General features: G+C 39.5%; 2 protein-coding genes across 2 annotated transcripts in view; both read right to left on the bottom strand.

Moving 5' to 3' along the window:
- Positions 1 to 10,618: 10,618 nt before the first annotated feature.
- mlnr (motilin receptor) lies at positions 10,619 to 14,038 on the bottom strand. Its single transcript, XM_016501190.1, has 2 exons — positions 13,321 to 14,038; positions 10,619 to 10,985 (listed from the first exon to the last, which is right to left on the bottom strand). The coding sequence occupies exons 1-2, from the start codon at positions 14,036 to 14,038 to the stop codon at positions 10,648 to 10,650; spliced, it is 1,056 nt and encodes a 351-aa protein (XP_016356676.1). The 3' UTR covers positions 10,619 to 10,647.
- Positions 14,039 to 16,644: 2,606 nt separating this feature from the next.
- Positions 16,645 to 27,984, bottom strand: part of LOC107699795 (fibronectin type-III domain-containing protein 3a-like) — a 62,445-nt gene continuing 51,105 nt past the window's right edge. Inside the window, exons 17-25 of the mRNA XM_016501189.1 lie at positions 26,269 to 26,374; positions 25,526 to 25,701; positions 25,282 to 25,395; positions 24,050 to 24,199; positions 22,962 to 23,302; positions 22,558 to 22,770; positions 21,503 to 21,669; positions 20,352 to 20,473; positions 16,645 to 17,855 (exon numbers count right to left, since the gene is read on the bottom strand). Of these exons, the coding sequence (XP_016356675.1) occupies positions 17,541 to 17,855; positions 20,352 to 20,473; positions 21,503 to 21,669; positions 22,558 to 22,770; positions 22,962 to 23,302; positions 24,050 to 24,199; positions 25,282 to 25,395; positions 25,526 to 25,701; positions 26,269 to 26,374 (1,704 nt within the window). The 3' untranslated portion in view covers positions 16,645 to 17,540. The remainder of the gene's footprint in view (positions 17,856 to 20,351; positions 20,474 to 21,502; positions 21,670 to 22,557; positions 22,771 to 22,961; positions 23,303 to 24,049; positions 24,200 to 25,281; positions 25,396 to 25,525; positions 25,702 to 26,268; positions 26,375 to 27,984) is intronic.

The raw sequence follows: 27,984 nt of genomic DNA, 5'->3' as shown, positions 1-27,984 counted from the left end.
CATTGAATTTATTTAATACACGAGTTTCACAATTTGAGTTGAATTACTGAAATAAATGAACTTTTCCACGACATTCTAATTTATTGAGATGCACCTGTAGTTTTACTCATACAACTGCCTGCTGTTGCTTCTGATGGCTTTTAGCTGGAAAAGCTGCCCATAATCCCTGGTCTAGGATCTGTTTTCTTCGTAAAAATAGTATAACAAAATTAACAGATTTGGCAAACAATCCAGTTTATCTGCCCTTCTGCTTTGGAAAGCGTCAAATGATTTTACAATGCATTTTCGCAGAGGTGAGCAATTTAGCCAATCACAGACATGTTTGTTGATTTCTAAAGCGCAATGGCCAATCGGAGGTGCTTAGGTTGGAATCCACGCACTCACCGCTCCAGTCACCGTTCTTTGTCCAGTGCTGCGTTCTATCATGCTCGTAACTTCTTTCTAACAAAGACATTAAAAAAGTTTCATCGTGTAGTCACGTTCGTTGTTTTTTTTTTCTAATCAATTCTAACTTTGTTAGATCGTGATGAATGAGTGACAGTTTTTAATACATTTAAAGGGAGCACTCTTTGCATGCATACGATAATATATTCAGAATTTAAATTAAACTTGTGTATTTCATGCTTGACAAGCGGCCACGTACGACACAGACCAAGCTAACTACTACACTATATAGAAAAAGATAATAATTTCAGAAGCACAGATGTGAGTCCAAACGCAGGATTTAGGTAAGGAAACGGTTATTATTTGTATTGGCTGCCACGCCAAATTATGCACACCTGCTTGCTTTTCTGTTTAATTTAACAGTGTTTTTGTGAACATATATATACTTTAATAACAAATAATTGTAACACTTTACAATAAGGTTCTATTAGTTAATGTTAGTTAATGTATTAAAGTGTATTATCGTGTTAATTAATTATTGTAAAGTGCTACCTAAATAATGTATTTCGAGCGTTCACTTGAAAATATTATCAATTCGGCCCCCCTAGAAATATAAAAGCCCCCCAGGTCGTGTGTCCTGGCGCCGGGCCTGTATATATATATATCTGCATATATACAAGACAAACAGAAATATTTCGTCAATAAAACACAATTATTAACATATAAAATAATAGCTTTTTAATAACTAAAAATAAACTAATTTTGGAGTCTGATGATGAACACACTGCAAGACACAACTATACAGCATAGTTTAAAACAAGTTTGGCAAATAGATGAAAAACAGATTCAGACATTCAACAAAACTAAGCCTTAGAAGACATGTATACACACATATGCATACACATATAACAGACATAATACATGTTCAAATTTGACTGTAATATTGTGACATAATTTAAAATATATACTTCAGTTAAAAAAAAAAAGCTAAGCTTTATATTGTCATAATATATATATTTTTTTATGTCTAAACAAATCTAAATGAAAAAATTGAGACTGGTACATGAGCCATTGAGTAATCCTTTGCAGCCATCTAGTGGCTGTAGTTGAAATTTCATGTTATTTTAATTTTAAAAGTGTTTGTTTTCCAAAAGATTGAGAAAAAAAAAATACCATAAATCCCCCAAAACTGCACAACTGTACAGTGAAGACATTAATAAAGTGAGTAATGTTACGTTTAAAAAAAAAATGGTTATGTAAGCTAGTTGGACAGAAAAAGGAATACTGTTGCCTTGTGTAGCATAGCAAGAAGCATAGTATCACATAAGTAATATATTAACCTATTGTTCATCCATATGTCATGGCCACACAATGTTAAGTTGTGGCCTCAAGATATTATATTGATAGAACCATAGATATGCACATCAACACGTCTGCCATCTTGGAATGGTCAATGTGTTGTCACAGTCAAAATCAATGAGTTTTCCGAGATCCAACAACATGGTGCAGCCCCTGTTTGTAAAAACGGCCGAGATTTAAATTCCAGAAGAAATGGGAAAACCTTTCACATGTGAGAAAGTGTTGTTTTGTGTTTTTATATGTATTAACTCAATTTTTAAAAAATTTTTTGTATAAACTAACACATTTGTTTTGTGTAATTGTGTTAGTTTAACACAATTACAAAATGATGTAACCTGATACTGCAATAAACAGTCTTTTAATGTAAACTTTATAAATAATTTGTATGTATAAAAAAAACGCTGTTTGAAATTTTGTTACCTTTAAATATAGTGAGTCTTCTTCAAAGATAGATTTTAAACATTTTTGTTATTTATAAATTTTGTTTTATATATACATATATATACATATTTTTACAAAAAAAAAAAAAAAAACTTTTGTTAGTGAGGACTTTAAACGGTTAAGGAAAGAACAACATGGCTAGCAGAAGATTGAAATTTAGGAAGAATTTTAATAAATACTGTATATAAAATCTATGTCCAGTATGAACTGACACTACAGTATGGACATGTTACGTTTTACGCTGTTAGATAAGTCTTCTAAAAATGAGCAAAACACAGAAAACTTTATAACTGATACAGTTGGAGTCGCTCCCCCTCTAAGGAAATTGTCACTTCTACCAAGTCATGTGACAGAAGATTTTAAAAAGCGACCTTCTGCTCGGCTGATTCGCTGCTTCTCCGCCGCCGTCAGCGTCGCAGCAGCGCGGTCCCAGCTGATACCCTGCCGCCATCCGGCGAGCCTAAAAGAGCTTATTTCTAAGAGGTAAGTTCTAAAAGAGCTAGATTTCTAGCGACGTTGTTGCAAATGTCGTGCTGCGAGTGTGGCTCGTGCAGGGAACCTTGCACAATGCAGTGAGTGCGACGCCTGTCTGGGCAGCCCCCACGCAGAGACTGCACGCTCACTGAGACGGAATGCTCTCGCCAAGAGCATGAGTCTCGCTCTTCTCCGCTCGCAGACCTCCTTCAATGAAGGCAGCCCCGCTCTCCCGTTTCTCCCCTCCCAGCGAGCCTCGGAGAGAGAAACATGCAGCAGAGTCAGGGAACTAAGCAACCGGGTCTGAGCTCGCTCTCCCCGCTGCACTTCGATCCTGGTCTTACACATGAGGATCAGCACCCCTCGTTACATCGAGCGGCTCTATCCTCCTAGGCGGATCGGAGCAGAACGCTGTCACTGGCAGCTTAGCATTTGTGTGTGTGTGTCGCTAAGGCTGCGCTCACAGCTCACAGCCTGTTCGCTCGCGGAAGGTGGCCCAGCCTCCCCGCTCTCATGTTTCTCTCCTCCCAGTTACCGCAGTGGAAGCAACAGCGAGCTCACGGGTTGAGCGATCAGGCTTGAGCAATTTCATTACACACATCATGCGTGCAGCGTGCTTTACTTGATCTTCCAGTGTGTGTTACACGTGAGGATCAGCGCCCATCGTTACACCGAGCGGCTTAATCCTCCTAGGCAGATTGGAGCAGAACGCTGTCACCTCTATTGCTGGCAGCTTCGCATTTGTGTGTGTCGCTGAGCCCCGCTTTCTCCGCTCTTGTGTTTCTCTCCTCCCGATTACTCGGAGGAAGAAATGGCGAACTCGCGGGGATGAGCGATCAGGCTTGAGTGATTTAATGCCGGCAAACCCCCCGCGTGCATCATTCTCCACGCAGCTCTTTGATCCGCCAGTGTGTTTACACGTGAGGATCGGCGCCTCTCGATTGTTGAGCGGCTCAATCCTTCTAAGCGGATCGGAGCAGAATGCTGTCACCAATGATTCAATATTGCTGACAGCTTCGTATTTGAATGTGCCTCTCGTCTGGGCCACGCCCACACTGAGGCTGCGCTCGCTGAGACAGACTGCTCTCACTACGAGAGTTTATGTCTCGCTCTGCTTTGCTCGCGGCTTGTCTTCTTCAGTGAAGGCGGCCCCGCCCCTCCCCTTGTCCTCTACGAGCGGATCTGAGAGAATGCGCGCAGCACTTTGATCTGCCAGTGTGTTTTCACATAAAGAGCATCAGTACCCCTCTTCTAATGAGCGGTTTGATCTTTTTAGGCGGATTAAAAGAGAATGCTGTCACTAATGATTAATATCACTGACAACTTCAGATTGGACGCGTCTGGGCCACGCCCACACTGAGGCAGCACGCTCAGGGGCTGACTGCTCTCGCTACAAGAGCATTAAGTCTAGCGAAGCATTTTTTGAAAGCATTTTCAAATGAGAGCAAATTTTCTCTTCTGTTTATCACGAGTGTGGGGTCCCCGTACGGCGACCAGCCACTCAAATTAATCCAACCCCTTGTCACGCGGGCTGAGGCCTGGCAGGCCATCCCCAGAGTGCCAGACTGGGTTTTTGGGATAATAAAACGAGGTTATTAATTTGCTGACGATAGGAGCCGTAGAAACGATTCCCCCAGCTCAGAGCGAGTCAGGCTTCTACAGCCGCTACTTCCTCGTCCCCAAAAAGGAGGGCGACCTAAGGCCCATCCTCGATCTCGCGCACCTGAACCGCGCCCTCATGAAACGGCCATTCAGGATGATTACATTGAAACAGATCCTCTCTCAAGTGTGCCCAGGGGAATGGTTCTTTTCGCTGGATCTGAATGATGCCTACTTTCACATCCAGAAAGCCCCCCATCACAGATGGTTCTTGAGATTCGCCTTCGAGGGAGTGGCATATCGATACATGGTCCTTCCCTTTGGACTGTCCCTAGCTCCTCGCACTTTTACGAAGTCTGCTGAGACAGATGGGAATCCGCATTCTGAATTACCTCGACGACTGGCTCATCTTAGCCCAGTCGGAGGACGAGCTACTATTTCACAGATCCTTCCGCCTCAGCCACGTAGAATGCCTGGGACTCAGGGTCAATTTTGCCAAGAGTGCACTGTTGCCCAGCCAATGGATATCGTTCCTGGGAACAGTTCTCGACTCAGCCCAAATAAGGGTGGTAGTCACACCAGAACGTGCACTGGCCATTCAGCAGCTCGTGGCCTCATGCAAAGTTGGAGCCTCTCGCCGATCCCAGAGGTAATCAGGCGAATCAGGGAACAGAAACACAAGGTTCTGTTGGTGGCCCGGCTCTGGAGCAACCAACACTGGTTCACAGAGCTGTCTTGGCTGCTCTCAGCAGCCCCGTGGCCCATTCCCCTGAGACGAGACCTCCTCTCTCAGGCAAACAGAACGATATGGCACCCCCAGCCCGAGATGTGGGCTCTGCACCTCTGGCCTCTCGATGGGAGCCTGCGGACCTCTCCGAGAGCATAAATTATGTTTCATTAACAAGGTTCGGGAGGAGCACGATCAGATAATCAATTAGGCATAGGTGGAGCTCGTTAGTTAATCACCTTAACTAGCACAATGCGTAGCTTACATATATACAGCCAACTTACCTCCATCCCACAAATGTTTTCCAGCATCCCTCCTCCACCCCAACTCCTCACTCTTATTCTATTTCTCATCCCATTTTAGGGATAGGGGGAGTTCTCTGAGTTCAGGCTCTCTCCCGAGCTTGGAGCCCTCCCTCTGGATAGCACGCAAAATATGCTTACTTATTGCTCAATCCAATTATATGTTAGTGCGAACTCGTGAAATACAATATCTCAGGCTAGAGCACCCTCTACGAGGCGGCTCTATGCCCTTAAATGGTCTGTCTTCTCCGCCTGGTGTACGGCCCCGCGGTGCAGACTCATTTTCCTGATATTGTCCTTCCTGCAAGAGCTGTTGGATAAGGGTCATTCCCCCTCCACTCTCAAGGTCTATGTAGCAGCCATAGCAGCCTCACACGCTTCTATAGCTGGCCAGTCGGTGGGCAGAAACAACCTAGTCATTTGTTTTTTGAAGGGGTCTAGGATGCCCAACCCACCTCGCCCTATCATCATCCCTACATGGGACCTGCCACGGTGTTGAGGGCTGTGAAGAGCCCTCCCTTCGAGCTGCTACAGTCCATTGACCTTCGTCCCCTGACGCCAAAAACTGCTCTGCTACTGGCGTTAGCATTGGTAAAGCATATGGGAGATCTGCAGGCGCTCTCGTTGAGCCCCACCTGCCTCAAATTCGGGCACAACGACTCCAAGGTCATCCTGAAGCCGAGGCATGGTTATGTACCTAAAGCGCTCTCGACTCCGTTCAGAGCACAGGTATTAGCTCTTTTGGTGCTTCCTCCTTCGGAGCAGGACCAAGAGCTGAATTTACTCTGCCCCGTCAGGGCATTGAGAATATATATTGAGTGTTCCGCCCCATTCAGGCAGTCAGAACAGCTTTTTGTATGCTTCGGTGACCGCACCAAAGTGTCTCCGGTCACGAAGCGGAGATTTTCCAAATGGATAATCGACGCTATCACGCTAGCGTACTCTTCTTTGGGCCTACAATGCCCCATGGGAGTAAAAGCCCAGTCAACAAGAGGCGTTGCCTCTTCTTGGGCTTGGTCTAGTGGTGTGTCCATTGCAGAAATTTGTGAGGTGGCCGGCTGGGCCTCGCCGTCCACATTTACCAGGTTTTATAATCTGGATGTTCCGGCCTTACAGGCTCGGGTCCTTTCTGCTTAAACGGACTTAGTCTGGCATATGGCAAAACCAGTGCTTCAGGCATTTGCCTTCTTCACTATATGCTCTTGGCCCCCTCTGGGTTCCGAGGCTATACAATATCTCTTGGAACGATTACTCAGCGCTGGGCCGACCTCTGCGAGTTTGGCTCTATTGCCTCCTGCGGGGCTTCCCTGCAAAATACTTGGTCCCTCTGGGCCCCAATTGGTGCTCAAGGCAAGTTTAAGTATTAGTCTTTCCTCTAGCATAGCACGGCGGGATTGTACTGGTTCCCCATAGCGTCTTAAGCAGACGCAGTACGAGTGAAGTATCGATAGGGAACATACACGGTTACTAACGTAACCTCGGTTCCCTGAGATACGGGAATGAGTACTGCGTTGCTGGCCGTGCTATGTAGCTGCACGACTCAGTCGTCGCTTCAGTCGAAGTAACCTGAGGATCCTATGGCGAAGTGCCCACTTATATAGCTAGATGCCCCGCCCATTCTGGCGGGCTCTGGCGGGCTTCATTGCCATAGGCTCGTGCAGCTCCGCTGCCGAGCCATTGGTTCGTTTTTTAATTCACTGCACGAACCAATGGCCGTGCAGTTACACTGCATTATTGAAAAGGCTTCAGTATTCTGAGAAAATTGAGTTTTCCCCATAGCGTCTTAAGCAGACGCAATACTTGTTCCTGTATCTCAGGGAACCGAGGTTACGTTAGTAACCGAGTATGTTTCATTGCCTACCTTGCTAGTTTTCATAGTTACCCTCATTAGTTTCCATAGAAAATAATTACTTTCACCTGTCCCTTTTTCAAGCCCCTGTTAATTCATTTATAACGAATGGTTGCGCTGCATCTGAAATTTAATACTTCCTACTAAATAGTATGCAAAAAAGAGACGCATATCTGAATTTATTGTATTCAAAAAACAGAAGGCAAAAAGTACCCGGATGACCTACTATTATCCTACTGACACTGTACTATCCCATGAGGTCAAGGGAGAGAATTTATAAATGGAAGTGAAGCAACGCAACTGACGCTGGCAAGTCACATGATAATAACGACATGGTGGGTGTAGTATTTCCGAATTTCCTTCATATCCATATTCATACTATATAGATAGAACCTACTTTTTTTCGTGAAGAAAAGTTCAAATTCAAATGTAGTCCCTACTCAGTACAAGATTTCAGATGCACCAATGGTCTTTGTCTGATGTTGTCCTTATTGAATATTAATCCTGTTTATCTTGTGTTTAGAATCTCTTTTTTTGTAACAGGGATTTACTTTTGTTGTTTTATTTTAATTAAAAAATCACTGCATTTGGATCCTATCCTCCCTGTCATTTTAGTTTAAACTAATTTAATGGTTTTACACATAAAAAAAAGGTCACACTTTATTTTAAGGTCCAATCCTCGCTATTAACAAACCATTAACTATGATTTTTGACTCAATAAACTCCTATATGTTAATAATAGGCATGCTAATAAGCAACTAGTCAATAGTGAGAACTGGTCCCTATACTAAAGTGTTACCAAAAAAAAACAACGTAATGCATATGTAAACAAATTTGTCAATCAGACTGCAACGTTTAGGGTTAATACAAACAGATCTTTCAAAATCTGAAATTGGATTGGATAAAAATGGTGCATGTAAACATACCTTATGTGTAGGCTGTCAGATACTAAAGTACTAAAACAATAAGCCCCAACAAGCTGTGGTTTACAGTGAATTGAGAACAGCTAAGGGGTGTTAGGCTCTACACGGTGTGGAGATTATTGCTTTTATAAAACGTGCTTGCTCTTAGCCCACACAAGAAGTCAAAATTCACCACAAAAATCTGATATTTTTTTTGGCACAGTAATACAGTAGAATGGTTGCCAACATACATACGCAGTGGCGAAATAATACTGATGTAATGAGGTCACAGGTGTATGTTTCTAGAATAATATACAACAGCTTCGGACGCAGCTCAACCAATCATAATCAAAGACCGGAATTATCAGTTTTATAATGAACAATAATTTGTCTGCTAGAATCTGTTTGTCAAGAATAGCATTGAGTGGCTAGTTCAATTACAAGGTGACCCAAATCCAGAGTTCCCTTTCTTTCGAGGCTATGTTGTGATAATATGTTGCTCCTCTTTTTTTATACCTTTTTTTATACCAGTTTGAGATTAGCTCAGAGCAAACAAGCTCTCTGTCAAGAGGCTGGCCAAAGGGGAACACAACAAGGCTGAGTCCTGATAATAGTGCATGGTTGTCTGACGGAGGAAATAATGTCTCAATGCTTTCTGTGACCCTTCTTTCCTGACATCTAACCAGATAGTTCAGTCATGTGGGAACAAACCTGTATTAATGATCTCACACCAGTTCACACAGTATTGTATCATTAAAATACATGCAGGCAGTAAAACAGCTGGACTATTTAAATACTGTTCTCACAGACTGATAGATATATACTTACAGCATGCATGTTCAAATATTGAACAATATTTAAATATTGAACAATTCTACAAATTTAAATAAAGCTAGAAGACCTAAACTACAAACAAGGTTTCATAGTTACTGGGATTTGAATGTGTATGAAAACGCTACAAATCATTATAAACCAAATATTGTAAGATAATTTCATGCAAATCTTGTCTGGTATTCATTAATTTTTCTTTTTTATTTGAATCCATGAACTGTTAAAAAAATGAAATATGAATTAAATTATTGTTATTAGATATATTTAATTAAATATTTTATTTAATTTGATTCAATTAAATACTTGTTATTCTATGAATACAAAATATTGCTCTCAACTCCCAAAAGGTACGCAATTTTCTTTTCTTTTTTCTTTAGTTAATCATATAAGATAGTGGCTCCCCCCACTGGAAATGCACTGCTATTGTTCAGCTAATTTCTTGAAGACAGTGGAGAGGTTAAGTCAAAATTACTAATGCAATTCATGCAAAAATGATTTCAATACATATCTTTTCAATACATTCTTTTAAATTTCTGAATTAAAATAAAATGTCATATTTTGTGGGGCTTAAAATAAAGGGTGTAACTTTGAGCTAGACTTAAGGTAAAAAAAAAATAATAAGACAAGTAAATACATAAATAAAAAATATAAACTCACAAAAAGACTAAAAATACATAAAAAAAAGAGATTAAAATATAAAAAATTAGAAAGAAAAGTTTAAACAGCACAACAAATGAAACAGGGTTAACACTTTATTAGTATTAGTGTCTAACTAAATTATTATTTTTTTTGTTCACTTTTTGTATTTAGATTACTGCTGAAAAATATCATTCAATATCTTAGTTTCAATGTAGTTTCAAAAGCCACAGAAAATAAATTACTTTCCATCTATTAAATAATATTATATTATATAGCCTATAATACACTATATTATAATGATTACACAATACTATTATACTAATACATATTTTTTTTCATTATTACAATACAATAAACATACTGTATTAATACTATAATTGATACGAGTATGTGCAAAGGAAATGACATCCAACAGAGCAAAACAGAATCATTTGACACAAGTACATAAAATACAAATAACAAATATAATAGCAAATAATATTATGAAAATGTCAAAATCTAATCATTCTAGTAAACTACTTTCCATCTATAAAATAATAATATTATATTATTTAATGATTATAATACACTATATCATAATGATTACGTGATAATATATATAATACATAATACACTATATTATAATGATTACACAATACTATTACGCTAATATTACAGTTTTTTTTTAAATTATTACAATACAATACACATACTGTATTAATACTATAATTGATGAGTATGTGCAAGCAAATGATATCCAACAGAGCAAAACATAATAATTTCACACAAGTACATAAAATACAAATAACAAATATAAAAACAAATAATAGTAGTATCATTCTAGTCACAATATTTCCATTGACGAAGTAGTTATATATAAAACCTATTTTACGTTATTGATTTAGACAACATGATTATCACTACAGTGATCAATCATTACAGTGTAATAACTGTGATATTATGCATTCGTGTGAAACCCTTCATTTATGAGTCATTTCCCCCGCCACAGTCACTGTCACAAGCTGCTTCCACTCATAATGTGAGTCAATTCCAATCTCATTTTTCATTTCCGTCACACCAATTATTCCAGTTCTTATCCAATAAGCCCACAGCTTCTTCACTTCTCCCAGGTTCCTGTGCTCCTCTTCAGCCAGGATGATGTTACCGTAAGCCCTCCTCTGTCATCATGGTCTCTTTCACCCCATTGAACATCTCTGTGCACATGGTAATGTCATCACGGGTCGAGATATGTCTCCGGTTGGGTCCGTGTTGGCGCCTGTGGGGCAACAGGAAGAGGCGTTTGACGGCAGAGCGGTACTTGTTGGACATGACGTTGTAGAGGACGGGGTTAATTGAGGCACTCAGGTAGAAGAGCACCATGGAGGCCACGTTGAAGTTCTGACTGAGGCGGGCGGTGTGGTAGTCATCCACGTGTGTGAAGAGGAACCGACCGATGTGGTAAGGCAGCCAGCAGATGGCAAAGACCAACACAACAACAGCTAGGAGAAGAAAGGGGGACAGGACATGGGGTTAATAGAATAATGGGATTTGTCCGGGTGTTTGTGTACTTAGACTGATTTATGAAGGCTTCTAATAAACAAAACAGCCACATTTGCTAATCAAACATAAATGAACATGATTGATGAATAGACAAGATGTTACGTATTTGCAAGATCTGTCAACTACTTCTCTCACAATTTGACACCTTTCATTTACATTGCAAACACGTTTCTACTGGTACTAATTTAGATAAGGCAATATTCATGTCTCACCCTAGTAACTTTAAATGCGGAAGAATGGGCAATGTTTTACCCCTTAGAAATAATCAACAGGGATGAAATTGCAATTATTCACATCCTCCTGAGAGAACAGAAAGAGCTTTGTCTACAAATACAAATAATTTGAACAGATAAAAACTGTTTTAAGGGAATACAATCAAGATTTATTTGATCTATTTCACTTTCCCCCGGTTTCGCAGACAAGGCTTAAGCCTAGTCCTAGACTAAAATGTAAATCTGAGCTGTTTAAAATGAAAGAAACTTGCACTGACTGATCTTAAAATATATCAGTGCCTTTGTTTTGTCTCAAGATGCACACCAGCAATGCTTTTTCTAAGGCACGTTTATAAAAATTACTTAAATGTCCTAATTGAACTATGGCTTAATCCTGGTTTAGGCTAAGCCCTGTCTATGAAACCGGGCCTTTATGTATTTATTCAATAGTTAGAAGTAGAAATGGAGTTACATGATTGCTACAGTTCACATTGGTAGTGGGGTAGATCGTAACAACAACATTCTTTGCACTTAACATTATTTGTAATAAGTTGTAGATTTCAAAACAACTTTAATTTGTAACATATAGACATTGGATAGCATATCAAAGTTTGAGATGAACAGTGCAAACATATATAACTTAAAGAGTTACAGCTATCCTCTTGCAGGCCACCTTGAGGCTAGGGTGCCGTATTGGACTCAAGTCTGTTTCGAGTCCAAGACCATATTTTAATATGTTTTGTGGTCTGTGCCGACTCACACATATGATCTGCTTTGTGTTATTGTGTCTCTAGACCGGAACACACTGGTGTGCGCTGCAGAGGTTTAAGTGACGATGTAAAACTAGCCTTCATCATGCCAAAGGAAAGAATATTTGTACTTTCAAAATGATATAGACCCTCTTCAGGTCTCGGCTTAAGTTTGACTCAACAAACTCAGGTCTTGGCCTGGACTCAGTATCGGATGAGCTGGTCTTGACTACAGCATTGTTAAAATGTTCTATATGCTTTTAGCATTGCAACATTGGCTAGGGGTGTTGTGGATGCTCACTTAAAGTCAAAAGAGACTACCTTTAAGCCTGATGACATTCTAATCTCTAAAAATTGCTCGGGTCTCTTCTTCAGTTTAAGTTATATGGTTTTAGTTTTTTTCACCCATTTAATGATCAGCCAGAGAAAAATCGTTAGCATGAACTGAAGTAATCACACTTGATCACAAAATCTCTCATGATTAGAGATTTGAGACTCTTTCTTGTCACAACATCTTTTCAAGCACAAATATTCCATGACAGTTTACACTACAAGATTTGATACTTGGCATAAGGGGCTTGTCCAGATCTCGAAACTGTAACACAACTGTCTATGGCTGTTACCTAAAGGCTGAAATACACTACATGACTTAAGCTTAGATTTTTACTCTGATTTGCATTCTGGATGAGTCGATGTTAGTTGCCTAAAGTCTGAGACAGTCTGCCAGATTTTGGGCGGTTGGAGTTGACAGATTTCACAGAAAATCACGTAGTGTATGAGGGGCACAGACTCTGTTTTTTTTTTAGCTTCAAACTCAAGATTCCATACAGTCGAAGGATTTTAAACATATCTGATATTTTGAGCCGATTTTAGAACATGTTGTTTTCAATTGTCATGCTGCTTCCTAGCAACAACGTTTATGTTTCTACTCAAGTTTTACGAGTTTAGAATGACTTGAAAGTCTTTTGTGTGATTCTCATTCGTTTAGTGCAGGGGTGTCTAAACTCGGTCCTGGAGGGCCACTGTCCTCCAGCTTGCCTCAACACACCTGCCCGGAAGTTTTTATTGTGCCTAGTAAGACCTTGATTAGCTTGTTCAGGTTTGTTTAATTGGGGTTGCAGCTAAACTTTGCAGGACAGTGGCCCTCCAGGAACAGGACTGGACACTCCTGGTTTAGTGTATGATGCCCAGTTTTTCCACTGTAACCATATTCAAAGTCTGCAAATATATGATGCCTAGTGTTTCAAAATCTGTTCTGATGTTAAAAGTCACGTAGTGTATTCCAGCCTTAACACTTCCCAAGACCCACTCACCCAGAATCTTGACGGTTTGCCTGTTAACCTTCTGTCTGGCTGCTGCATTGGGCCCATGAAGCTCATGACGACTCTTCCACAACTTTCGACCGATGGATCCATACAGAAAGAGCAGGCAAAACATGGGGCAGAAGAAGTAGGCGGTCGACACCCAGATAGTGGTGTGCAGCAGCCCCGATTCGATGGCATAGCGTGTGTGCTTGCACTGCCGAGTGGCCGGGTCAGGCATCGTCTCGTTCTCGTACTCCACGCCCATCAGGAAGAACACTGGTGCAGCAGACAGAAGGGCGAAGCCCCACAGAGCCAGAATGACATACTTGACCCTTCTCTTGGTGATGGCAGCCTTGGCTTTGAAAGGGAAGCAGATGGCCAGGTAACGCTCCATGCTGAGCACTGTGATGTGAAGAATGGTGGCGTTGGTGCATCCTTCATTGATGTAGTGTGATAGACGGCACACCAGCTCCCCAAAGACCCAGGGTACGTACTTCCAGAGGCGGTAGAGGTCGAAGGGGAGGCTGAGGAAGATGACCAGGTCTGAGATGGCCATGCTGGAGAGATACAGGTTGGTGGTGGTCTTCATGTCCTTGAAGCGGTTGATAATGAGGATGGTCATGGTGTTGCCGGTTATCCCGATGATGAAGAGCAGGATGCAAATGGTGGTGACAGGAATGAGGGTGGAGGTTGGGAAGAGAGAGTCTCTGCAATGGTGGTCCTCCATATTGATGCAAGTCTGCAGGTGCCTCTTGGTAAGGTCTAAGATATTGTGGTAAGTGTACAAAAGACCTTTAAAAGAGGTTGAGAAAGAAGAACTCTAATGCGACTCCTTCGCTGAAAGTCCTTTTCAGCATCAGGGAAGGTGGAACCAAAGAGGTGGTGCGTTTGAACAGGAGATGAAAAAGACGAGACCTGTGGACGTTGTATCTGGTGCTCTGCTGCAGGAGATGAGAGCATCACCTCTACCCGACGGTGTGCGTGCAGAATATCACTTAGTCCCGTTCTTAATTAAATAGTGAGATCACAAGAGGTGGAGACAGTAGACAGATAGGGATAGAGGTGAGAGGTGGGGCTTTGGCTTTCAATGTGTGCATTTAAATGAACAGCTCTTGATCCTTGACTGTCTACTAATATGAATTACATTATTTACATATCAGTATTTATTACATTTTATCCAATGAAATAAATTCCAATCTTTAAATCAAAATCATATTAGGAATTCTCTTAGAATTATAATTAAGAAAGCATAAAGCATGGCTATTACAGTTTAACTAAAACATAGGAAACCGTTACTTGAAATAAAATAAAATATAAAAAAAACTTTAAACCTATATACAGACACGTCAAAAAACAAACAGAATTACTAAAGCTAATATATAAGCTATATAATCGTATCTAAATATTATTAAAGATTTGTAATAAATTATATTTAATATTTTTTCAAATATTTATTTTGAGTAATTTCACTAATTTGGTTAAGGTGATGTCATTTTGTCAAATCAACATCTAAAATGAAAACCTAATTAATGAAGAAACATGAGAGCTGTGACCCAAGCATCTCTCAAAAAGTCTAATGTACCCTTTTATAGAAATACTTAAATTTCAACAAGCATGTTTTTTTTTTTCAGTTCAAAAGATAAACTGAATAAAAGGTATGACCTAACTGTGTTTTTCTTTCTTCTTACAAACAGTTAATTAATATTAACATTGGCAATGTCTAACAATCTTAATTCAAACTGTATGTTGATGCACAAAGAAGCTCCTGGTGTGGCAGGTGCATTGTGTTCACTTCAAATCTGTTTTGAAACATTACAGAGAAATACATTTAGATCATCTTAATGTATTTGTAATATGCTTTAACACTTGATTCAGGTGCTGAAGAATAATCTAATTTAATAGACAATCTGTCTGGAGTGGCTTGCTCTTTGTGGGTGAAATTGAACCGGGCAGGAGGAATGAGCTTTTGGTTAGTGCACAGTCTAGTCAGGAAGTCTGGATCTCTTACCATCAACACAAAATCTGAAAACATGTTTTTACCAGTTTCACTGAAAAACCAGTTTAACCAGTTTCATTGAAAAAAAACAAAAACAAACAATGTCTTAGGAATTATTATATTAATTAGATTTTCTTCCGGGGTAGAAATTTAAATTAAAAACCAATAAACCAATAATTCTTGACTGAAAAATATATTCATATACTGTGTTTTTTTTTTTACATACAAAAACATTAGCATAGTGATATGAATCTACATATATGGCAACATGCAGTAAAAGACGACAATTAAGAATTATAAATCTTTTATTGTGCATGGATCCGTCTGTAGATATCATAACTATACAGACACACTTTAGATACATATATTTGATTATACATTTCCTATCTGATAAAGAACATTTTAAAGTGGTATGTCTGATAGTATGTATACTATAACAAATTTTTGTTTTGGAATGTACGGTGTATGAGGTAACTGCAAACATTAAAATTACATAAAAATGGTCTCTTTTTTTTGTGCATATTTTATTGATTTTTTTGTAGTTTTTCTTTCTCCCAAGAACCAAACACCTACCATGGTGGGGAGATGGCACACTTCGCAAATGACATTTTATCACTATCAAAAATAGGAATTTGAGTTTTTTCCCCCTTCTATGACAAACAGAAGACATCTGCAGTATATCTATTAGACCAAATCATGTAATTCATTTTCATCCAAGACTTCTTGCAAGTTACTTGTAGTTGTTAACAGTTGTTGACAGCACTCATATGCCCATAACCAAAGCACGACACAAAACCCTACGACCAGACCATCATGCTGCTGTCACAGCGCTGACAGTCACAAGACTTTAACACAGAGAAAAAGGCAAACATTTCGATTCACAGGAAGTACATGTAGGATTAACACAAGTCATTACTGCTGTTTGCATTTCATTTCTTGCACTTTTCTTAATTTCTCTGCTGGACAGAGTTAACTTAAAGGTTTTATTTCCATATAAAAATAAAGTTTAAATGTGTGATTTAAACAAGAAAAAAGATATCTGAAAATTAATATTTAGTCCTGTATTCAGTACTCTCAAGATTACATCAAAAAGTAATATTGCTAAAAGTAAAGGTTAACACAATGTGATAATTTGGTTTCTAAAACAAAAAAAAATAATAATAACAATAGAGAAATTTAGAAAAATAATATGACTTTTGGAAATCATGATTATTGGCTGAATAAACCATTTCAAGAACAAATTTCGTGGTACTACATTTTTAAAAACAGCCAAAACACATTGAGGGCTTTTGCACAACTGGAGAACATGTCCCATAAAACGCATCACAAGATCAAGACGCATTCGATAAGTTTATTTTTTTCTCTTCTCACTAAGGTGCAAAGGTAACGACTGAAGGAAAGGTTTCCGAGAAGCATACATTGTGCTGAACGACAATATTTTGGAGCAAAGCAGCTGCTTGATTGTAAAAACAAGCTACAGTATACGTACATGATAGTAAAAATAACTATTAAGCTGAGTTAGTTTGGTATTCATAGTCATAGTCTTACTCCCCCATACTAAGCCAGAATCTCAGGTCCTTGTATCATACTGTACAAAAATATAATAGCATTTCTCTAGTTATTTTTGCATCCTTTACACATTCTGAACATCAAAAAAAGTTCCGAGGAAAGTGCTAAATCAACGTTCGCCAGTTTGAGCGGTATCAGTCTCGCCTCGCCTTTTTTAAGTTGTGGACTCGTAGACTTCGCTCAGAACCCCCGGCAGGCCTTCTGCTCGCCCGTACCCCCTCGTCGACGGTGTAGTCACTGGCCCTCAAGTCCCAGGCCCAAGATAGCAAACCGGTGAGCGACGCAACCACCAAGCTAGCTTTGAACGAAACTTACACTCAACAGTTTACAACTGAAATGATACGTATAAATAACAAAGACTACAGCTACACAAATAAATGAAGTGGTACGAGATGAGTATGCGACGAGCAGTAAGCTTCATTGCTGATCCTTCAATAAATCGCCCTCCGAGTCCGACGGAGGGAACGGCGTTCTTTCGACAGCATGCGCGGAAGGGACAGCGGGTAGCGGAAAGATAGAACAATAGATCGGGTGAAGTGATTCTACAACTTCCTTTTCTCAATCCTTCCCTCCTCGACGCTGGTGCCTGAACGAAAAATAAAGCAAGAAAAACAAACATCAACAAACAAAAACTTGTTTTGACGATGTAATGCGGGGCCGAGGCTCATTCGATCACGAAGTACTGGATGGCGACCGCGATGAGGATGGAGGTCACGGCCAAGAGGGCGATGATGAGAAAAGAAAACTGTTCGTCTGTCAGGCTGCGTTTTGGCTTCTGGGCCTCGGCTGCTTTGGACCCCGTGGTGCCAGAGACCCCGGGGGTGTCGACACGAGGTGGGAGCATGATGACAGTGGAGCTGTAGGGCCCGATGATTTCAGGGGCATCCTGGCACTGCCGGATGGCGCAGACGCGAAATCGGTACTCCGTGGATGAGCTCAGGTTTGGGAGCTGATAGGAAGTGGCTGAGCCCTTGTAGATCTGAAAGGATTAGAGACGACAATTAAATATTTAATTAAAAACTAAACACAAATATATTGCAGTATTATATAAATATGCACTATTTTTTTTTGTTTTGAAAAAAAGAAGTGTCTTGTGTTCACCAAGGCTGCATTTATTTGATCATAAATACAGAAATATTATTACAATTTAAAATGTTTTTTTTTTATATGTTTCAAAATGTAATTTATTCCTGTAATCCAAAGCTGAGTTTCCAGGAGCTACTACTTCAGTGTCACACGATGCTTTAGAAATCATTCTAATATGCTGATTTGGTGCTCAAGAAACATTTCTTATTATTATCAATGTAGAAAACAGTTATGCTACTTTTTGTGGAAACCATGAAACTTTTTTTTGTAATTGTCTAATGAACAAAGTAAAAAAAAAAAACAGCATTTATTTAAAATATATATTTTTTGGAACAACGTAAATGTCTTTATTTCACTGTCATACTGTCAATGGATTAATTTAATAGTGTATATAATAGAAATATTGTTTTGCACATTTTGCGCACAATTCAAATGAAAAACAATCATAGTTTGCTTAGACCTAAAATTTGCTAGTTTTTGACTAGATAAACATAATTTGTATAGAACAATATTCAGCATTGCATTCATTTCATAGAGATACTATACTAAAAAGGAAGGACCTGATGAAGTCTATTTTAAGGATGCAAATGTTTAAGCAGAGAAATAATATGTACGAAGAACATGAGAATATGAATACGAAGTCCCGCACGTGTGTGTGGGCTGCATCAACACAAATACACAAGCCTCCCATCATGCCTGCAGTCTCCTACAGCGTCTCTCAGCAGGGGGTGATGAATCAGAGCCAGTGAGACTTACCCTTCCATTACGCTCATATCTACAGTCACTCAGAGGCAGCCCACGGAGGTGCTCACGGTAGAGTGGTTTTAAGTTAAATCAAACAGTTCTGCCGGGTCCCGTCTGACATACAGTGCAGCGATAATATATTTAGTGACAATGACTATTAGGAATTCAACACTGCAACTACAGACAGCTGGGTGATGTTTTTACCCGGCTCTCCAGTGGGTCCCTTAGGACCCACGTTTAAAATGAAATTTCTGTCATAGTTCTGTCATAGTTTATTCCTCATGTCTTTCCAAATCCATATTAGTGCGTTTTTTTGTGATGAAAACAGGAGATGTTTTGCAGAATGTTCAAGTATTTTTTTTTATATTTTTTTATAAATGTACCATAAAAGTAGCATTCAAAGTCTTCTGAAGCAATATATTTTGTGAGACCCAATAAATAAATGAAAGTAAGTAATCAAATCTCATCTGTTTTTGTACATTATGCATTTAAATATGGTGCCACAGGTTTGGGTTACACTTTAGTTTAAGATAACATTGTTACAGTATGGTTATACAATTACGTACTGAGTAATATTAATTAACTACATATACTTACTACAGGGTTAGGATTAGGGTTTGGTTTTGGGTTAGTTGCGTATAATTATGCATAATTTACTCCACACGTAGTCTTCTACAGCAGTAGGAACATGTAATGTGTTACAAGTCTCCTGCACTAAGTATTGTAACCAGGCACTGCGAAGTGTCACGTGACCGAAACGTTTGCTGCTTTTTCATTATAGTAGTGGTTTTCATCTTACATTGAAAGTTTCTTATTCTTTATTTGAGCGTGCAGGCTTCTTTTTGAATGTTTGTCTATTTGGATGTTTCAGTCTCCGCACCTCATTTTGGACTTTTTTCAAGGTGCAGTGAGTTTCTGGCTATTTAACAAGGACAGTAACATGTAACAGCAAAATACAGTGTTACCTAAGTTTGTGGCAAGTTTGACATGCGTGTTCTCAATGCAAAAGTTCCCAATGCATTTCACAATCAATCATAACACGTCTAAATGTTTTAAATTCAGCGCAACTGAGATTTGTATTTACGGTCTGTTTCTCAAACAAAGCTATCATATGACCTCAGAAGCAAGTTTGGAACAACATAAGGGTATGAATATATAATGAGTTTATGAGTATTTCCATTTTAAGCACCAACCCTACTTATTTTATTTTGTGCTTTGGTGCTTCTTAACATTTATGGAGGTCTTGATAAAGGTTACGAAGGCCATTGTGTCACAAAATGATGTCAGAATAAAGAGCATGCACAATCACAGCACAAATGTGAGAGGATAGATTTGATTTGGCTCTAACATTAAGTGTAATAACTGTCACTAAACCGTTCAAGTAATGACCACTGGATCGCCATTATGCTATAATAATATTCATCCAACCACCTGCTGTCTGCTGAGCGCACCTGCTGAGAGCCGTGACCTCGGTGTAATGAGCTTACAAGCGCGAACCTACATTTGAGACACTTTTGCTTCACGGTGAATGGAAATCTTTAAATTGAGATGCTTCACTGAGGTTAAAATGGACAGTTTTTGGTGTTTGGTGAGCTGTTTTCTACTTAAACTCATACATGCAGATGATATAGTGTGATGTAGGTACCTGTTTGAACTCAGAATTTCCCTGCATGCTTTGCAAACAGTAGATGACTGGATCTCCCTTCATAGGTGGCAGTGTCTCCCAGCTCACCTCACACGACTCGTCCACACGCTCCACACGAGGAGCTGAAGACAGACACAGACAGATGAAGAGAACAACTGAACTAAACTTACATGCACAAATATTTAAGGTCAAATTGCAGAACATTAAATGTGTGTTTTAGGATGTTGTTGTCTAAGAGCATAAATTTTAAATTATTTGAGTGCAAGACTGATTAATTAATGTAACATCAGCTGTAACATGCCAATAAACAGAGCTGCACAATTATTGTTATTTATGCACATAAATTAGCTCCCTTATAATATAAGTTCAAGCACATCTATTTAATATAAAACCTCACACGACTCGTCCACACGCTCCACACGAGGAGCTGAAGACAGACACAGACAGATGAAGAGAACAACTGAACTAAACTTACATGCACAAATATTTAAGGTCAAATTGCAGAACATTAAATGTGTGTTTTAGGATGTTGTTGTCTAAGAGCATAAATTTTAAATTATTTGAGTGCAAGACTGATTAATTAATGTAACATCAGCTGTAACATGCCAATAAACAGAGCTGCACAATTATTGTTATTTATGCACATAAATTAGCTCCCTTATAATATAAGTTCAAGCGCATCTGTTTAATATAAATAAAAACAATAAAGACCAAAAATATATATTTCTATTTTTAAAAAATGAGGCCTGTTTTCATTTTAGCATTTTACTACCATACTTCCATAATGTATAAACATCATTTATATTTAAAATCATACATAAGCTACCATTCAAAGTCTTTTTTTGCAATAAATTGATCAAAAGTGACAGACATTTATAAAGTTATAAAAAAATCTATTTCAAATAATGTGCTGTCTTTTGAACTTTCTATCAAAGTATCCTGAAAAAACACATATCATGGTTTCCACAAAAATATTAAGCATCACAACTGTTTTCATCATTGATAATAAGAAGAAATCTTGAAGCAAATCAGCATATTAGACTGATTTCTGAAGGATCATGTGACACTGAAGACTGAAAATTCAACAAACTAAATGAATCAATGGAAGTTTTTGGGGCAAGTGTATGGCTGCTGCAGTTGGGATGCTGTACCTTTTAGGGGTGCAGGGGGGGAGCGGGGGGTGGTGAAGGTGTAAACAGTGGAGAAGGGCCCCTCGCCCGCCTCGTTAAAGGCCTGGATGCGGAATGCGTATGAGGTAGACTCATTTAGCCTCTGCACTTTGTGAGTGTGACAGGGTCCTTTATACAAGGATATAAACCTTTAGGAAGAGACAAAAACAGAGAGACAGAGATAGTGTTATAGAGTTGACCTTAATAAAGTCACAAAATACACAATATGATAAACTTATAACAGTTGAAGGCAGACCCACACAAAACCTGAGTGAGTTTCAGATTAATGGATAATAAATAAAAATGTAAAAATAATTCTAATTTGAATCATTTATAAAGTTGAACACATCCCTTGCACACTGCAGGTTTGTACTATACCACCTTTTAAAAGTTTGGGGTTGGTACGATTTTTTAAATGTTTTTGAAAGAAGTCTTTTGTGCTCACCAAGGCTGCATTTATTAGATTAAAAAAAACTGTAATATTATGAAATAGTATTACAATTTAAAATAACTGTTTTCTATTTTAATATATTTAAAATGTAATTTATTCCAGTGATTGCAAAGCTGAATTTTCAGCAGCAAGACTCCAGACTTCAGTGTCACATGATCGTTCAGAAAAAATTCTAATATGTTGATTTGCTGCTCAAGAAACATTTATTATTATTATAAATGTTTAAAACCGTTGTGCTGCTTAATAGTTTTGTGGAAACCACTATTCAGGTTTCTTTGATAAATAGAAAGTTCAGAAAACAATTTTTTTTTTTTAAATATATAAATCTTACGTAACATTATAAGTGTTTGCTTAAAAGTCACTTTTGATCAGTTTAATGCATCTTTGCCTAACAGAAGTATTAATTCCTTAAAAAATAAAATAAAATAGAACTTACCGACTACAAACTTTTGAACGGTATATATTTGTGTATCTGGCTAATCTTAGCATTTCGCTTTCAGAGAAAATGACTTGAATCTTCTGTCATGCCTGGTTAGGACACAGTTTTAAAATATACTGCAAAGCACAAAAAAATGCATCCACAAACCTCCCATTTTTATCCTCCATTTGGAGATGGTACTGTAGGGAATCAGTGGGTTGGGCCTTGGCCGGGCCATCACCCCACTTGAGCCTGAGGGTCTGATGACTGGAAGCGGTGCACTCCAGACGTGGAGGGAGGGGTGGCAGTGGCTTGGTCTTCAGTTTAAAGGTGTGACTAAAGGGTCCTGCTCCCAGACTATTCAGAGCCTGGATCCTTATCCTTCAAACACACAAGCACAAGATTCAGTTTTCGTTCATACACATTCATTCCTTTCAGATCCATGCTCATTTTTGGAATTATAAAAGTCAGTTCATAAGGTTCATAAGAGCCATACGTTCATGAAATGGACTACACTGGTCACGCTGTATGTTTACTTTTGCTACTGTTCTATAACAGAGATGTCATTGTACCTGTAGGTGGTGTCGGGGTGCAGGTTCTGGATGATGTATTTGGTTACGGGCCCAGTAAGGATGGGTTGTCTTTCACCCAGATCGATCAGGTATGACATGATCTCTGAACCGTGATCACACGGTGCCTCCCAGCGTAGCCCCAGGCAGGTGGATGAAGAGTAAAGGAGAGGTCTGGCCTCTTCGTCCTCCTCGTCCTCGCCCCTCTCTGTGGTCCAGCTGCCCTCCACTCTCATCTCTGACTCGCGGAGAGTGTGGACGCTGCTGACTGGCGCTGGCACAGAGCAGGGTGTCTGGCAGAGCACAGCGTCGCTAAAGGGCCCCACACCGGCCACATTCACTGCCTGAGGCACAAAACACACACAGTCAGTGAGAGACTAAAATTTCAAACAGGCCTGACGTGAACGGCAAATAAAGCTTTAATCTTTAACTATCGTGTGGTTGATTCTAGCTGAACAAGCAGAGGAATCATCAAGACTATAAAAATACAGGACCAACAATAATGATAACTCTTCACAAAAAAAAAACAAAAACAACAACAACAAATACAAAAGTAAAACATTGGACGAGACTAGTGTAGAAATGCACAAAGAAAGTGGACAATAAAAATGTAAAGCACCAATCACAGAATTTAATAATTGACAACATTATTTTAGTTTAAATTCAGTTCCTAAGAAAAGTGAATTTGAACTGTTTTGCTTTTGTAAATCTGCTAATTGTCCCACCAGAAACATTCAGGGATGGAACATTTTATTACAATTACAAATTGTACCAAAATAATTTAATTGAACAAAATTTCAGCCAGCAATTAGTGCATAACAGCCCTCAATATAGTAATAAACAGCTATTATAAAAAAAAAAAAAAAAAGCATTTGTCTCTCTCAGCCACTGGGTGGCACTGACAATGTAAAGTTGGCAATCTTCCCAATATCTCATTTGAATGACACAAGCTGATATATTTGTGCTCACAGGAAGTAAAAGCATAATCAGTCAGCAGACAGCTATTTCCTGGTTAGTTTCACATGGCAGAACCAGTCTCACCAACAGCTCAAACATTCAGATGAAAAAGTGTGTATGAGAGCGTTTCTCACCTGTACTCTGCAGAAGTAGTTGGTGGCTGGCAGCAGACCCTTCATCTCATGGGACAGTGCAGCACCGGTGTAACACATCTGCATACTGCCCTCTGCCGCCCCCCACTCCAGGCGATACTCTGACACTGCCGCTCCGTTACAGGGAGGGGCCTGCATGGATGCAGAACACATCAAATGTGAAAGACAAAACAAGAAGCAAAACAAATAAACAAAGCAAACATTTTAATTGTAAAGTTTTAGTAATTTGTTTCAATTTCAGTTCTGATTTTTTAAAATTGTATTATTTTTTTTTTTATTATTTTATATTTATTTTAATTTATTTTCAGTAAATGTTTATTTTAAGCAATATTTTAATTTGTTTTTTATAGGTTTAGTTTTTTTATATGGTTTTAGTTAATAATAACCCTAATTCACTCACAATGAAGAAATTCACTAAGGGTGTGTTCACACTTGTCATGTTCGGTTCGATTAAAACGAACTCTGATGCGATTGCTCTGTTAGTGCGGTTCGTTTGAGTAAGCGTGAACGCTGCCTTCCGAACCCTGGTGCGAACCAAACAAGCGTACAGTGACCGCTAAAAAGATGGGTCTCGGCCCGCTTCCAAACGAACTCTGGTGCGGTTCGAATGAAATATGAACGCAACACGGACCAAAAACAGGAAGTAATGACAAGATGCGACGCTATGTGACATGATTTGACGACGCGGTGTAAACAAAACAAAATGAGCAGAGGGCAAACGTGGAGCAACGATGAGGGAAAGTGCCTTTTATGAGCTCCTTGTGAGTTTGCAGGTGGTGAAAATAAAATGATATGTACATGCAAGAATGAGTGCACTTAGTCCAGCAGACGGCATTAGGTGTGTTCGACTTAAAGCGGCGCTGAGCAGACCGATCGGTTAATGGGTGCTTTGATATCATACACCCGCAGCGCCGCTTTAAGTCTAACGCACCTTTTGTTTGGGGTTCGGTAAGTTCAGTCACAATCTAGATGTCATTCAAGACGACCAATCAGGTTGTGAACGTATCACTATGTCTTTAGGTTCGGTGTCAAAAATGCCAATGTGAACACTAAGCAGACCAGGACCAAATGTATCATTTTCCTTTTTGGTCCGGACCAAATGAACCAATCGAACCGACTACAAGTGTGAACACACCCTAAATTCACTGTCCTCTCAAAGCTACTAAAGACTTCCTTGATACAAAAGAATACTTTGCATCATGGGATATTCTCACCTCCCAGCTGATCACAGCACATGTCGGTGATTTACAGGTGACATGAGGGGGCCGACACACCTCAGGGGCCCCTGGACCGGTCGTGACCTCAGACCGCTCCGAAAAAGGGCCGTACTGTTGAACACCAATAAAATATAAAACAATTTGTTAGTCAATTATATGTGGCACATTCTTTGAAAAGAACAGATTATTAGCAACTATAAAAACAAATAATATCAGTGACATTTGTAAAGCTTACACTCACCCCAGCTTTATTGGCAGCTCTGAGCCGGAAGCCGTAGGTCCTGCCGGGCAGTAAACTTCCCACTGTGCAGTCCAGTTCAGAGCCCTGGTACACTTCCCAGCCCTCGTCCACCTGGGGAGCGAACATTTCTACGCTGTACGAAGACACTGCACTACCTCCATCCACCAGAGGGGGCGCTAACAGATGCAATGAGAGAGAGAAAAAAAAGAAAATGAACACTTTTATTCAGCAACGACACTTTAAAATGATCAAAAGTAACTTTCTGAAAAAATAAACATCCTAAAAAAAGTATGTATCATTTCCACAAAAATATTAAGCAGCACAACCATTTTCAATATTGATAATAATAAGCAATGTTTCTTGAGCAGCAAATCAGAATATTACAATGATTTCTGAAGGATCATCTGCTGATAATTCAGCTTTGCCATCACAGGATTAAATTACATTTTAAAACATATTCAAACTCAAGTTATTTAAAATTTTAATAATATTTCACATTATTACTGTTTTTACTATATTTTTTATCAAATGAAAGTAGCCTTGGTAAGACAAGACACAAAAATAATCTGAATGAATGACCCCAAACTTTTATACGATTGTGTATATATACCCTTCAACCCCCAATTAACCCTAAATACATACTAAACATGACATGCTTTTAAGAAATACTTAATTCGTTATACACAATAAGCGCACACACACACACACACACACACACACACACACACAAAGGCAACGCTTACCCCAGCGTAGCTGCACCTCTCTCGCTTTGGGTTTGCCTACGACCCTGGGCGGCTGACATGGACCAGGAGGAACAGGTGGTGTTTGGACCTGCAAGGGCTCCGTCAACTAAAAACAAATAGGATGAGAAATTAGAAAAACTAGAAAGTCTTGATACACTTTAATCGTGCACACCACGTTCCACCTCCTCAATGAGAATAGTGTGTAGGCACCGGCTGAAACAGTGACAGCAGACCACAGCCACGTGAGCATTCTCTCACATTCACGGCTGTGAAAACCAGAGCCAACATGAGTCATTATCAGCGTGCTGGCAAGTCCAGCATGCAGATATGCATCTGCGAAGGCCCGACAATGCCATTACAGCTGGGATCAGAAAACGGAAGAGAGAAATTATTACCAACCGCTTTTCAAAAGCGCCCCATTGATAAAAGCGTGTTGCGATTGGCGTGGAGATGATGAAGAGGGGAAACAAGTAAGTGTACAAGTGTTTACAACTGTGATGATGAGCGCTTATCAGGATCAACTGAATGCTGGATTTTCAAAAGTATGTGAAAAAATTAAAAGTTTGCTGCATAGAATCTTTAAAATATGTCCGAGAGTTTTACACACCGGTCTGTTATTGTGGCGACATTTCCATGCCCCGAAACGTGACAATGAACGAAACGAACTTGGTCGAACATGTCGGTCAAACGGCCTCACGTGCCTTGGCCAATGAAAGCTGCCATGGATTCCAGACCTTCAGCCGTCAGTCTGAAGGTCGCGTCATTTGTCGCGCTGCGCCGCAACAGCTAAAGTCTGTCTACACTAGATGCAGCAAAGTGACCGTTGAAAACCATTTGAAATTTGTGTCAATTCGTCAAATAGAATGCAGCAGCAGTTTTCTGTCGGGGATTTGTCGTGTCGCGCCGCGTCCAGTGTAGACAGCATCACTGATTAAAATGAGTTCTATAGTATTTTGTCGCTCCGCTAGTCGACAAAAGAAGGCTTAAGGCAAGAAGTAGGACCCGTGTAAATATCGGATCAGCTTTCCAGCGCTGGAGAGAACTCAAAGAGCGGAAGGCCTGCGATCGGACGCCGAGGTTGCTTTGTTTCTTCTCGATAGGTGAGTAACACCGTGTCTGCGCCGCAACAACTAAAGTCTGTCTAGTATACTGGACGCGAGCGACAAAGAGACCGTTGAAAATCATTTGAAATTTGTGTCAATACGTCATAAATAGAACGCGGCAGCAGTTTCCTGTCGGGGATTTGTCGTGTCGCGCCGCGTCCAGTGTAGACAGCATCACTGATTAAAATGAGTTCTATAGTATTTTGTCGCTCCGCTAGTCGCTAGTATAACATTGGTTTTGCTTTGTTTCACAGAACTAATCGTTGCCTGTGTTGCGTACATGTGTGGGGCGGAGCTATCAAAATAGGGGCAAGACCCTTTTGGGGTAAGGGCGTGTTTGTTTTGGTGATTTGAAATATCAACATTGGCTACCAGAAATAACTTACCCCACCTTTAACATTTTTATTCAGCAAGGATGTGTTAAATTGATAAAAAGTGATGGTAAAGACTTTAATTGTTAGAAAAGGTTTCTATTTTAAACAAATGCTGTTCTTTTAAACTTTTTATTCATCAAAGAATCCTGAAAAGTATCACGGGTTCCAAATAAATATTAAGCAGCACAACAGTTTCCAGCACTGATAATAAATCAGCATATTAGAATGGTTTCTGAAGG

Source organism: Sinocyclocheilus anshuiensis, unplaced genomic scaffold (genome assembly GCF_001515605.1).
Source record: "Sinocyclocheilus anshuiensis isolate Anshui unplaced genomic scaffold, SAMN03320099.WGS_v1.1 scaffold194, whole genome shotgun sequence".
NCBI classification, from domain to species: Eukaryota; Metazoa; Chordata; class Actinopteri; order Cypriniformes; family Cyprinidae; genus Sinocyclocheilus; species Sinocyclocheilus anshuiensis.
This window is presented reverse-complemented; position numbering and strand designations above follow the sequence as displayed.